At 48.1% G+C, this 14968-nt stretch overlaps 1 protein-coding gene across 1 annotated transcript in view; it reads right to left on the minus strand.

The window, feature by feature from the left end:
• Nucleotides 1–14968, minus strand: part of CDC45 (cell division cycle 45) — a 143554-nt gene that overhangs the window by 35881 nt on the left and 92705 nt on the right. The window contains exons 11-13 of the mRNA XM_075321126.1: nt 14025–14156; nt 9549–9647; nt 7500–7661 (exon numbers count right to left, since the gene is read on the minus strand). Of these exons, the coding sequence (XP_075177241.1) occupies nt 7500–7661; nt 9549–9647; nt 14025–14156 (393 nt within the window). The remainder of the gene's footprint in view (nt 1–7499; nt 7662–9548; nt 9648–14024; nt 14157–14968) is intronic.

Here is a 14968-nt window from a genome sequence, read left to right on the forward strand (position 1 = left end):
AACGCAAAATTGAGGTGCAGTCCATGATCCGGCCTTAACCCAGGCGCCAGCCAATCACAGCCATGCCAATACTTAGAATGGCTGTGATAGCTCCGGAAGTGCCCACAGCCTAAAAGCTTGCCGATTGGCTGCTCTGAAATCTTTCAACTAGCTTTATTTCGGGTGAGAGACCCGAACAGGAACCAGACGCACTGTAAAAAGATAGTGTTCAGAGTTCATCACCGGGACACATGATGTCCTGTACGGACCCCAAACTCTAACCACTCAAGCTGCTTGAAATTATTTTTCAATTTTTCATTATATTATATGGTGCAAATAGCTTCTTCAATTAAGAAAAGAACTTGAACTTTAGCGCCACCTATTGGGGTAGGAATCCAAAAAGTCAATACCAACCCTTTACCAAGGCTAAGGCTATGTGCCCACATTGCGTTCTGTCCCTGCGGAAATTTCTGCAGCGATTTGAACAGCACACGTGCGCTTCAAATCGCTGCAGAAACAGTCCGTAATGAAAAGCCGATTTCATGCGCTCTGGATGCAGCCTCTACCATAGACAGAGCGGGGGATGCATCCAAAGCGCATGAAAGAAGTGACATGTTGCTTTTTAGAACGCAGCGATTCGGCAGCAGTTCTAATACGCCACGTGGGCATGGATTAGGCACAATCTTAATAGATTGCGGGACGCATGCAGTTACGCTGCAGAACCCAGCGCAACTGCATGAAAACACACTACGTGGGCACATAGCCTTAAGAGAAATGTTCCCCTTATATATATTATATGGTAAAAAGAATGGATGTCCTTCAAAACTACAACTAGTCTCGCAACTAAGTAAAGCCATTATGTCAATTGAAGAATAAACAAAAAAAAGAAGGGAATTTTGTTTACTTACCGTAAATTCCTTTTCTTCTAGCTCCAATTGGGAGACCCAGACAATTGGGTGTATAGCTATTGCCTCTGGAGGCCACACAAAGTATTACACTTAAAAGTGTAAGGCCCCTCCCCTTCTGGCTATACACCCCCAGTGGGATCACTGGCTCACCAGTTTTAGTGCCAAAGCAAGAAGGAGGAAAGCCAATAACTGGTTTAAAGACCAATTCAATCCGAGGAAACATCGGAGAACTGAACCATACCACATGAACAACATGTGTACCCGAAAAAACAGAAAAACCCCGAAAAAACAGGGCGGGTGCTGGGTCTCCCAATTGGAGCTAGAAGAAAAGGAATTTACGGTAAGTAAACAAAATTCCCTTCTTCTTTGTCGCTCCATTGGGAGACCCAGACAATTGGGATGTCCAAAAGCAATCCCTGGGTGGGTAAAAGAATACCTCATGATAGGGCCGTCAAACGGCCCTCTCCTACAGGTGGCCAACCGCCGCCTGAATGACTTATCTACCTAGGCTGGCGTCTGCCGAAGCGTAGGTATGCATCTGATAATGCTTGGTAAAAGTAAGTAGACTCGACCAGGTGGGTGCCTGACACACCTGCTGAGCCGTAGCCTGGTGCCGTAATGCCCAGGATGCACCCACGGCTCTGGTAGAATGGGCCTTCGGCCTTGAGAGAACCAGAAGCCCAGTAGAACTGTAGGTTTCAAGAATTGGTTCCTCGAGCCCCCGAGCAAGGGTGGATCTGGAAGCTTGCGACTGTTTACGCCGACCAGCGACAAGGACAAAGAGTGCATCCGGGTGGCGCAGGAGCGCCATGCGGGAAGTAGAACCTGAGTGCTCTCACCAGAACCAACAGATGCAAATCTTTCTGAAATTGATGGACTGGACGAGGACACAAAGAAGGTGAGGTGATATCCTGATTGATATGAAAATGGGATACCACCTTAGGGAGAAATTCCGGAACCGGACGCAGAACTACCCTGTCCTGGTGAAGGACCAGGAAGGGAGTTTGTATGAGAGCGTTGCTAGCTCGGAAACTCTCCTAAGAGACGAGACCGTTACTAGAAGGCCACTTCCCGTGAAAAACGGGAAGGGAGACATCCTTCAAAGGCTCGAAAGGCGGCATCTGGAGAGCAATTAGAACCTTGTTCAGATCTCAGGGCTCTAACGGCCGCTTGTACGGAGTGCTGAGAAGACAAACTCCCCGTAGGAACGTGCGTACCTGAGGAAGTCGTCGTTTCTGAAAAAATACAGATAGCGCTGAGACTTGTCCCTAAAGGGAACTGAGCGACAACCCATTTTCCTACCTAGATTGCAGGAAGGAAGGAAACATAGACGATGCAACCGGCCAGGGAGAAACACCCTGCGCCGAGCACCGAGATAAGAACATCTTCCACGTCCTGTGGTCAATCTTGGCGGACGTTGGTATGCTAGCCTGTCTCATGGTGGCAACCACGTCCTGAGGTAATCCTGACGACACTAGGTTCCAGGACTCAATGCCACACCATCCGGTTGAGGGCCGTAGAATTCAAATGGAAGAATGGCCCTTGAGACAGCCAGTCTGATTGGTCTGGTAGTGCCCCCGGTTAGCCTACCGTGAGGCACCACAGAACCGAGTACCACAACATCCTCGGCCAATTTGTAGCGACGAGGATGGCGCGGCCGCAGTCGGTCTTGATCTAGCGCAGTACTCTGGGCAACAATGCCAGAGGTGGCACCTAAGGTAGCTGGAACTGCGACCAATGCTGAACTAAGGCGTTTGCCGCCAGAGCTCGATGATTGTGAAACCGTGCCATGAAGCTGGCACATTGTTGTTGTGCCGTGACGCCATTAGATCGACGTCCGGCCTCTGTCAGCGGCGCCAGATCTCCTGAAACCCGTCCGGGTGAGGAGACCATACTCTTTCGGCCACACCTCAGCGACTTAGGAAGTCAGCTTCCTAGTTTCCACACTTGGGATGTGAATTGTGGATATGGTGGATGCCGTGTCTTCCACCCACATCAGAACCTGCCGGACTTCCTGGAAGGCTTGCCGGTTGCGCGTTCTTCCTTGGTGGTTGATGTATGCCACCGCTGTGGAGCTGTCCGACTGAAGTCGGATATGCTTGCTTTCCAGCCGCTGTTGGAAGGATTGTAGGGCAAGATACACTGCTCTGTGTTCAAGAACATTGATCTGAAAAGTGGACTCTTGCTGAGTCCACGTACCCTGAGCGCTGTAGTGGAGAAAAACTGCTCCCCACCCTGATAGACTCGCGTCTGTCGTAACTATCGCCCAGGACGGGGATAGGAAGGACCTTCCTTTTGACCAAGAGGTGAGAAGAAGCCACCACCGTAGAGATTCCTTGGCCGCCTGAGAAAGAACGACGACTCTGTTGAGGGACGTCGACTCCTCGTCCCATTGGCGGAGAATGTCCCATTGTAGTGGACGCAGTAAAACTGCGCGAAAGGAACTGCCTCCATTGCTACCATCTTACGTAGGAAGTGCATGAGGCGTCTCAATGTGTGCGACTGGTTCTTAAAGAAGAGCTTGCAGCCCGTAGTGAATGCTGTTTGTCTAGCGGCAGCTTCACTATCGCTGAGAGAGTAAGAAACTCTATGCCTAGATATGTTATCGATAGGGTCGGGGTCGGATCTGACTTTAAAAAGTTGATGATCCACCCAAAACTCTAGAGAGTCTCCAGCGCAACGTTCGGGCAGTGTTGGCATGTTTCCTAAGAGAGTGCCTTGACAAGTAGATCGTCTAAATACGGGACCACAGAGTGACCCTGAGAGTGCAGGACTGTGACTACTGCTGCCCTGACCTTGGCGAAGACCAGTTGGACTGTCGCTAGCCGGAAGGTAGAGCTACGAACAGAGGGTGTTCGTCTCCTATAACGAAGCGTAGAAACGCTAGTGCTCTGGATCAATCGGCACGTGTGGATAAGCATCCTTGATGCCTAATGATGCTAGGAAATATCCTTGGGACCTTGAGGCGATGACATGGCGGAGGGATTCCATCCGGAACCGCCTGGTGTCCACGAGCTTGCTGAGCATTTTTAGATCCAGAACGGGACGGAACGGCCCGTTGTTATAGGTACCGCAAAGAATTTGGGGTAAAAACCGTGACCTTGTTCCTGAAGAGGAACGGGGGACATCACTCTTTCTGCCTATAGAGTGCACCCTGTTTGCAGAAGAGCAGCGGCCCGGCCGGGAGGTGGAGAAATTCTGAAGAATCGAGTTGGAGGACGAGAAGTGAGCTCTATCCTGTACCCGTGAGACAGAATGTCTCACACTCAATGGTCATTGACCTATGGCAGCTAAATATCGCCAAGGCGGGAGAGCCTGCTACCGACCGAGGCCGCAAGTCATGAGGAAGCCGCCTTGGAAGCGGGTTTTCAGACTGTCGCTTTTTTGGGCGAGACTGAGCCCGCTAAGAATCTTAGCTCCTCTGATCCTTTTGAGTCCACATTGGACGAGGAAAAATGGGACCTGCCCGAGCCTCGAAAAGGCCGAAAACCCCGACTGCCTCTTGCTCTGTTGGGGTTTGTTGTGTCCGGGCTGAGGAAAGGATGAATCCTTACCCCTGGACTGTTTGATGGTTACATCCAACGCTCACCAAACAGTCGGTCAGCAGAAAAAGGCAACTGGTTAGGCAACCTTTTTTGGAAGCAGAATCTGCCTTCCATTCACTTAACGAGCAGACCAGGCTCTGCTTAAAAACACGGAGTAGCGGAGGCTACCGCCGCACGGTTCGCAGAGTCCAGGACAACCTGAATCGCGTAAGAAACAAATGCAGACATTTGAGAGGTTAAGGATGCCACCTGCGGCACAGATGTACGTGTAACCGTGTCAATCTGTGTAAGACAAGCTGAAATAGCTTGGAGTGCCCCAAGGGAGAGAATGCCGGAGCCAACGGTGCGCCGACAGCCTCATAGATGGCTTTCGACCAGAGATCCATCTGTCTGTCAGTGGCATCTTTGAGTTTGCAGTTCCATCTCCCACTGCAACTATGGATCTAGCTACAAGCCTGGAGATTGGAGGATGCCGCTCGGGACATTGGGTCCAGTCCTTGACCAAGTCAGGGGACAGGGATAACGTGTATCCTAAGCCGTTTGGAGAAGCGCATATCTGGATAAGCGTGGTGTTCCTGGACTGCCTCTCTGAAGGCAGAGTGGTCCAGAAAAATACGTGAAGCTGACTCCTCCACTGGAGGAGCTGTGAGAAATAACCCACATTCTATAGATGGACGCTATAAGATTATTTACTATGGCGTCACAATCAGGTGTATCCAGATTGAGAGCGGTCTCAGGATCAGAATCCTGAGCCGCTACTTCCGCCTCATTACACAGCGAGTCCTTCTGTTAGGACCCTGATGAAACCGAGGCCGCTCATAGCGAGCCCACTTAGGCTGTCTGGGACTGACGTCCGTGCAGAGCCGTGACTCTGGGATGCGTGTGACATTCCCGGAGCTGTTAGTTATTCACACTGAGGGGGGCCATGGATCAATGATTCAACAGTGCCCATATTGTGAGAGACATGTCCGGACTGCTAGGCTTCTAGTATCATAGCCATAGTCTCAGAAAAACTGTCAGTAAATACTGCAGACACCGTCCTCATCCCCTGGCCATTAGTGCATACAATGGGAGTCTATGTATCTGCCGGCCGTATAGCCGTACATGCTGTACCAGCTGTATAGAAAAACATGTGGTTCTGCACCTTTGTTTTACACAGAGAATATGCTGATAACTCCTCCGCATAATCCAGGAGGGTATATACAACGTGCGACCAAACAGTGCAATGTATATAGTACAAGCATATCTATAAGTGCACTTCTGCACTAGTGGGGTTAGCACCACAGGTGCTGCTTAACGCCTGTTACAGCGATTGTGTGACTATCAGAATGCCAGGGTCTTCCACACTTGTCTCTGTATCGTACAGAAACTGACACTAATGGCTGCCGGTGTCCTTGTAGAGAAGGAAGCCGTGGGCGTGCCTGAGAAAGTGCGGGAATCCGGATTCACAGTGCACACAGTGAGAGGGGTGGAGTATGCAAAACATACTCCAGCTCTCAGCTCTGCTCTATGCAGCGTCACGCCCCTACCCTGACTGTCAGGGCTGTGGGCGGTAACGAAGGGAGACTAGGCCCAGAAGCCGGGGACTCGAGTTAACAGCGCGGCCGCCGTAAAAGCGCGGGCCGCGTTGAAGTCCCCGGCGCACCACAAGTGCCAGCCGCGCCGCTGCCAGCGGCCGGCGCGACCGATTCCTGGAAGTGGCTAGCGTCCCGCCCCTCTCCTGACTGGCAGGTCTGGGGGCGGGAACGAACGGAAGCAGGCCGCAAAAGCCGGGGACTCTAGTTATCAGCGCGGCCGCCGTAAAAGCGCAGGCCGCGCTGAAGTCCCCGGCGCACTACAAGTGCCAGCCGCGCCGCAGTCCCAGCGGCCGGCGCGACCAATTCCCATAAGTGAGCCTGCTTCAGCAAAGCTGAATGAGGCCATGGCACAGGCGCCGCAGCGCTGATGTCCCCCGGCGCACTACAACACCCAGCATGCTGCGGTGTGAGCGCCAAATGCACGGGGACACAGAGTACCTTGAGGAAGCAGGGCCATGTCCCTGATGTACTCCGCTCCATCCAGCATCTTCTCCAGGGGCTGTAGATGGAGCACGGTCTCAGTGCCTGGAGACCGGTAAATCCCACTTCACCCAGAGCCCTGTAAAAAGGGATGGGGAAGGAATCAGCATGTGGGCTCCTGCCGCCGTACCCGCAATGGGTACCTCAACCTTACAAACACCTCCGACATACAGTGGGGTGAGAAGGGAGCATGCTGGGGACACTATATGTGTCCTCTTTTCTTCCATCCGACATAGTCAGCAGCTGCTGCTGACTAAAAAGTGGAGCTATGCGTGGATGTGTTGCCTCCTTCGCACAAAGCACAAAACTGGTGAGCCAGTGATCCCACTGGGGGTGTATAGCCAGAAGGGGAGGGGCCTTACACTTTTAAGTGTAATACTTTGTGTGGCCTCCAGAGGCAATAGCTATACACCCAATTGTCTGGGTCTCCCAATGGAGCGACAAAGAAATGGCTTTTTAAACTGGATGTTGGGGGGGGAAAAAAAAACCAAACAAATTACCTGGAACATTTAAAGAGTTTAAAGAAAAAAAAAAAGCATACCATGTAGTATATGTTTTGCAATGGTGGCCTATGTACGACATGGCTTTACATTCACTGCATACATTTTTCCAGCTTGTCCATGAAATAAAGTTTCTCCAGTCAGAGTCTGCCATCTAATGAAAGTGTTATGCTATTTTCTTCTTGGATCTAAGGGTAAGTTTTCTCCTTGAAAGCATTGGGAAATGAAATATGCAAATTGTATCTTCAGAGAGGAAAAGAACTTGAACTCTAGTGACAACTATTGGAAGTAGCAACCATAGTTAATATCGACCCTTTAACGAGCCTTGACATACGATTTGGCCTAAATTCTAAATCCTATGTTAAGGCTCGTTAAAGGGTCGATACTGACTTTTAGGACTGCTACTTCCAATAGGTGGCGCTAGAGTTCTAGTCTTCTTCCTCTCTGAAGAGGCAATTTGCACATATTCTTCTTGGGCATAAATGTGTATAAGACTTAAACATTATCTACCTGGACAGGCTGTCTAAAGCCTTGATGAAGTTATCAGTCCCATGCTCATCTTTTTCCGTGTTTTCCAAGAGAGAAATTACCGCAAACACAATGTCAGCAGCCAGAAACTTGTTCTTAAATCCAAACTGCACACTGAAGGTCTGCACCCTGATGTCCTTCATCCTATCACAGTAGAAAAACAAGGTAGATAACATTTTCCCCATTCAATGTCATATCATTTTTACAGGATGGCTGCATTACTTTTATTCAATTTTGTACCTTCTGTTGACTGCCATGGTGCATGAAGAACGGTGTACAAAGGCTGCACTTGCCATGTAGTATAGTAGCAGTGGCAATAGTGGCCATCGTAAATGTAGTCAGTGTTATTTCTATAGATAGGTAGCTCATTTTCTTCACGTTAGCTGTTCTCAATAATTTGGCCATTGTGTGATTAGGGGAATTGGAGTTATGGATTCCAACAATAACAGTGACACCTACAGGCGTATCACTGAACCTCTAAGAGTTCAAGAACTGATTTGCAGCACAAGAATTTGCCATTCTTCCTTAACCAACTGCTACTTTTGTGCATTTTACACTGGGAATTAGACATTGAAGGTGTAAACCGCTTCCTGTGATGTCACGTCGACAGGTGCAGGAGCTTGTTGACAAGCATCACAGCCGACGTCATGTTGCCACCCTGCTGCCGATCAGGTACTGTGCGACACAGTCCCCGCCCCTTCTCATCCTCCCCCATGCCTGTGTGCTGTCTTCTCCCCTGCCCTGTATGTGCCGGGGCTCTGGAGAAACAAGGGGACCCACACGCGGTCAGGGAAACAGTCAGAGCTTTTTACCCAACTGTATCTGTGACGCCCTGGACTAGCCAAGTAGTCACAGACAGGCCCTTGCACAAACACCCGTCCCCTAACAAGGTAACAGCAGCCAACCTAAAAACCCTCAGTCACCCCTCTCTGGTCTTGACGTGCACACCAGGGGGCGGAGCTAGGCGGTTGGCCACGCCCACCGAGGAGTTCAGATAGCCTGAGGCGGGAAAACACAACAGATCCGTTAGGAGGGAGAGGAGAGTGGAGTAGTTGGAAAGGAGAGGAGTGAGAAGGAGTAAACGTCTGTCAGGGATCTGGGTCGTAGCCCGGATACCCTGTGGCCAGGAGGTAGACGGTGGTTGCCGCCTGCAGGATCCGGGAAGATGCCCGGTGGAACCGTAAGGGACCAGGACAGGGTAGTGGCCCGCCGGTACCGAACCGGGGAACCGACTGGAAACCGGAGCACCAGGAGGGGTACTCAGACCCAGAACGAGGCCCAGAAGCAACTGGACCGAGTCGAATTCACTGATTGGGGTCTGGACCTTAGGTTCTTTCCCACCCAAGTCCCGACTGAAGACAACAGCCCAACGAGGGGGATAGAAAGCCACTACCCTGTCACGGTCCCTTACGGTTCCACCTGGTCGTCTTCACGGCTCCTGCAGGCCAGGCCAACGCCTGCCTCCTAGCCAAGGTGTGCGGGGCTCTGACTGAAATTTGGCAAAAAAAAGAACAGGAAGATATCATGTTTGGTTGAGCTGCAGGAAAATAAAGTGGGTGCAGAAAAAAAAGTGATAATAGAGGAACAAAAGTTAGAAACAAAAATATAATATAGGGATGTTTTAGATCTCAATACAACATATTAGCTTAAAAACTTTGGTTTTGTGGTCTGAAAACTTCTTTAACCCTCCTATGGATTAAAAAGATATTTACATAGTTCAGTCATTTTGCAGGGTGTGCTAAAATAAACACTGAAAAAAAGTGTAATTTTACAGTGTGGGGGGGTGAATGTAATTGTCGCCTCCCGGAATTAGGTATTGAATCCCACTCTGGACACAAGATTGAAACCAAGTCATGCTTTTATTTGGAATGATCTAGGAGCTAATGTAAGGATGTCCTGTTACTGGCACTTCTAATTGGTGTGAAAAATCTACTAAATGGTCAGCTCCTACCAAAACAGAAATCAATGTCCTGTTGTCTGACAATAGTGAACATTTACACAAGACACAAAAATATACTAATTTAAATTTACCCAAATTTGTCGGCAGATTCTTCAATCATTTCCCGAAGATTTTCCTTTAAGGAAATGTCCATGGAGTTAAACTTCTGTTTCACTTGTTTTAAAGGAAGCCTGGAACAGAGTATATAGCGTTTAGAAATACCCAAGCACTTACATGAATCAAGTGAGTACAATATTATTAAAGGAAATCTGTCATCAAGTTTTTGCTATGCCACTCAAGAGCAGCATGATGTCTGGGGCCCTGACTCCAGCGATGTGTGGATTGCTGCAGTTTTTATATAAAATCACCGTTACCCTCTGCAGACCTATCAGTTCTCTGAATGCTGAGCTCTGTATAACTGCACCCACACCACTGATTGGCACGTTTTTGCCTAACAGTGTGCGCATAAAGCGGCAAATCAGTGGTGGGGAAGCATTATCCAGGGCTATTGATTATGGACAACATCATGGCAGCAGGCATACTAGTCCTTTAGTAATATAAGGCCTTTCAGTATTGTTTCCCTAGAGATATAGATAGAGATATATTAATTATGGTATGATCAGATGGCAGAAACATATTTAAGTGAGCAGCAAAGCCCCCTTCTTTGCGATTCATAACAAGAACCAAATTACTTGTACACCAGCACCATACACCAAAACCTGGGATGTATAGGAAGGTTCACTGAAGGAGAGAATGGATCAGAGCACACTATATTTCACATTTTTGGAGATTAAACATGAATCCAACCATTTTTATCAAATATAAGACACCTTATACACAGAGTATTAGGTTGCTATTTCTTTGGACCTGGTAACATACATACTTAACCCCTTATCAACTCATGACGTACTATGTCCATGATGGGTCGTTTCCCTGCCTTTAATGTGGGTTCACATGCCGAGCCTGCATCTTTTCCCTGCCTGCACATGTTGGCTAATCTGATCAGCCATCATGTGCCTCTGACAGCTGCGGTTGGATCGGAAATCTGGTAGCCCTTCCCGTGGCTGTTCCTTCCCGGTGAAAGACCTGGCTAGTTTCCTGCCAGCGTTGAGAAACATGTGGTGGTGTCTCCGCGGCATTCTTGTTTTGCATATTTTCCTAGGGGGCCTTGTTCTAGTGTCACTGCGTTGAGAAACACGTGATGGTGTCTAAGTGGTGTTGGATGTTGATCTCCCCGAGGTCAACCATCCTTACCTATGTTATCATTCCAGGCTGTGACAGCTGGTGCTTTGCTATCACTTATGCCGAGCTCCCAGCAGCGATCGTGTGGCACAGCTCCTGTGCCCACGCGATCGCCATGACACAAATGTACGTCATAGATTGTGCACCTCTATCCATCCATGACAAACTTGTGAAAGGTGGGTGTAGGGGTTAAAGAGTAAGCGTTGTTTTAATTTTTATTTAATAAATCAATAGTACACATGAAAATAGGTTGCACCCTCTCTGGCAATTATCACAGTTTGTAAACGCTTTTTGTAGCCAGTCAAGTGTTTTTCAATTCTTGTTTGAGAGATTTTCATCTATTCTCCGTTTTAGCCTTAACAGAATCTGTTCCAGACTGAGTGGCAAATTGTAGAGTGGTCACAGATACTCTACCGACGTGTTCAAGTCTACACGTTGTGTCTACCGCTCTATCACAGGCTAGTGTCGCATGCCAGCACCATCTTGGATATATCTTCCTGCAGCTGCACTTTTTTCGCCCTCAATTTCTTGCTGCGTGTCCTATTTTATTTTTATAGCAATGGCACCCCCACCACTGCACAGCGCAGGTGTAGGAGAAGCTGGATGATTAGTTTCAAGCTTGAATTGAGCGCATTGGTCTTTGTAGCTAAGGATTTCTCAGGATGGGATGCAGGAGCAATGTGAAGTGCATCTTCCTCACACGCCGTCCAAGCCACCCCCACAGGTTACTTAATCTATATATATAATTGCCTTATTCTGTCTGTCTGTCTGGCTCCAAAATTGTGTTACGGTGACACAAAGCTGATTGGCCGCTGGGCTCGCCATGGACCCGCCCCCCCGCACGGATTGGCTGCTCGCCTCGGCTCCGCCCCCCCCACGGATTGGTCGCTCACCTTGGCCTGGCCCCGCCCTCCGCATGGATTGGCCACTCGCCCCGGCCCTTCGCACGCATCGCCGTACGCTGGTAACCATTATACACATCGGGTAACTAAGGTCCTTTAGTTACCCGATGTGTATCATAGTTACCAGTGTACACCGGCTCCGTCACGATCCCAGCAGCGCCAGACATAACCTTGCGATGCTGGGATCTTGACGGAGCCGGTGAACGCTGGTAACCATTATACACATCGGGTAACTAAGGTCCCTTAGTTACCCGATGTGTATCATAGTTACCAGCGTACACCGGCTCCCGGTACACATGTGCAGGGAGCCGGCATTATACTCCTCTCCCCCCAGGACTACTCCTCCTATTATAGTCCTCCTATTATATTCCTCTCTGAGTATAATAGGAGAACTATTATAGCATGGGGGATGGAGCACGATGGGGTGCGCAGCATGGGGGATGTAGCACGATGGGGAGTGCGCAGCATGGAGGATGGAGCACGATGGGGAGTGCGCAGCATGGAGGATGGAGCACGATGGGGAGTGCGCAGCATGGGGGATGGAGCACGATGGGGGGTGCGCAGCATCGGGGATGGAGCACGATGGGGAATGCGCAGCATAGGGGATGGAGCATGATGGGGGTGCGCAGCATGGGGGATGGGGAATGCGCAGCATAGGGGATGGAGCACGATAAGGGGTGCGCAGCATGGGGGATGGGGCACGATGGGGGGTGCGCAGCATGGGGGATGGAGCACCATGGGAGGTGCACACCTCCCCCCAACACACACACAACACACCACACACACACTGGGAACCACAAACACCACCATACACAGACACCCACACACACAGACAACGCCGCACACACACAACACCCAACACACAACACACAAACACCACGGCATACATAAATATACGCACATACCGCACAACACACACATTGCACAAAACATACCTCCCCTCAAAACACACCACACCCACACAAACCGCACAACACACACAACGCTACAGACACACAGCGCTCCACAAACAACGCAACACACATACAACACCGCTCTCACCCACCGCCACACCCAGAACATGTACAGCGCCCTACACAAACACTTGGTAACTACACACAACAACATCTATATATATATATATATATATAACAAAAATCATACATGAACTACACAATACGTAAATTCTAGAATACCCGATGCGTAGAATCGGGCCACCTTCTACTTACTAATAATGATATATCTGACTTATGAAACTGGTGACACCAAACAGGTTTTATAGTATAAAAAAAAAACAAAAAACCTAAAACCCCCCCGAAAAGAATGGTAATAAAACATGCTTAAACTTTATATACAACTCACCATCTAGAGATCAGTACAGTATCATCAACTGGCACATGCGTGAACCAATGAGTATGTGAATGCTAGTATCACTAACTGACAGCAGCATTTAAATAATTAAACAAGTGATCGGAGCAAGCTATGGCTGCTGCGGTTACAGGAAGATGTCAACTGTATAATAAATCCAACATCTCCAGGTCTCTTGAGCACGGAAGCCGGCAGCTTGGTGATCACGTGTGCTGCTATTAAAGAACATGAATATTCACTACTCTCCAAGCCCATAATCCCGCCCACCTCTCACTACCTGCTTCAGTGCAAAGAGGTGGGCAGGATTATGGGAGCGGGGAGCAGTGAATTATATTCTTAAAATCGGCAGGCACATTGCAGTGCAAGTACCAGACAGATATCTGTGCTGCAATGCATTTTAGCTAGATGCGCACCCATCGATGCAAAGCCAGCTGAAGCAGGAGCTGGGGTCGATGGGCCCCACCAGCTGAAGGGCCCTATAGCAGTCGAGTAACTTGCCGCCATTGGCGGTAAGACACTGCTTCTCACTTCCACTGAGAAGTCACATGCACAATATCTGCAGCTTAGAGAACGAGACCCAGTACCTGGCCATAGACAGGTTACCAGCAGCACCTTCCAATGCGGGAAAGAGAGAGGCACTGACTGACCCCTATAAAAGATGTTTTCAGTAGCTCACTGCCACAATTTTTAAACATAATTGATACATTTAAATTAACTAGGCCACTTATTAGATTACCCACCAGTTTAAACTACTACTGCTGCATTTGGGATTTTTGCTAGTCTAAACCCCATCTTCACATTACCCTGTCCTTGTTTGTCTTTCTGTCCTCTTAAACAACTGCATACATTTTCAATGACAGTTATATTAAGATAATCACATATACTACAGATGGCCATTCATAAGTAATGCCATGATACAGTATGTTGACACTATTTCTCTATGAACTGTTGCATTGGTAAAATTAATTAGAAAATGTTACATGTAACTTTGAAGTTTGGTTTATTATAATGTCATAATTTTTTAATTAAAAACAAAATCACAGTTTGTCAAAACCAAATTGACAATTTGTCACTTACCCCATGTCAGCCAAAAATTCTTGAAGCTTTTTCTGTCCTTGCACAGACCAGAGTTTGAGACTAGAAGATGTATAGCACGAATTACAGATGCTTTCATATAATGACCAGTGCTGGTATAAAGAGAGACGCAAGCTAACATCCCAGTGTTAAAGAAACTAATTTGACAAATCGGAGTGAAAAAAATAGATAATCCACACTAATTTCCAAATTACTATTTGACAAAATATATTCAATGTCAGTTTTGAAATTAAGTCATCCCTTCAGGATGCAAAACTCGGTGGAAAGAAAATCAAAATGTGAAAAAAATCTTAGATGGACTTGGGTTTTAGCACTAAACCAGCTGCAACAGAGGAAGCAAACCTAACATCACAGTTCACAATATTCTAAATATTTCAGTGGTTTCCGGAAATAGTGCGTTTTGTTACACATACCAACAAGCAACTTTAAAAGGTTCTTCAGTTGCCGCAAATAATATTTTTTTATGTAATGAAAAAGGTAAAAAATGTCCTTTATTGATAAACCTCAGATCTCAATATCTCTGCTTGCAGTAATTTAATAAGTGCCTTCCCAATCATTATCAAAGGGTAAAACTTTGTGCGGAGTTATACATTATCCATCTGTGCTCTATTCGTATAATAACATTGCCTGTTTTAGGCTATGTGCGCACGTTGTGTTCTATTCCGCACTGCATGTGAGTCTCAGAACGCAGTCGAAAAGCTGCGTTCTGAAAACGCATTGTTACTGGAGAATTCCTACTGAATTCATGCGTTCTGGATGCTTTCAAAACGCACATTTTTGACAGTGCGGTCCCACTCAGCTCTGCAGCATCCCCATAGACTTGCAGCAGAGCCGAGTGGGACCGCACTGTCAAAAAGAGCATGACTGGCTGTGAGACCGTGCCGTGCGATCAGAATGAACTCGAATGAACTTCACACGACTTCATT

This window comes from Anomaloglossus baeobatrachus, chromosome 1 (assembly GCF_048569485.1).
Source record: "Anomaloglossus baeobatrachus isolate aAnoBae1 chromosome 1, aAnoBae1.hap1, whole genome shotgun sequence".
NCBI classification, from domain to species: Eukaryota; Metazoa; Chordata; class Amphibia; order Anura; family Aromobatidae; genus Anomaloglossus; species Anomaloglossus baeobatrachus.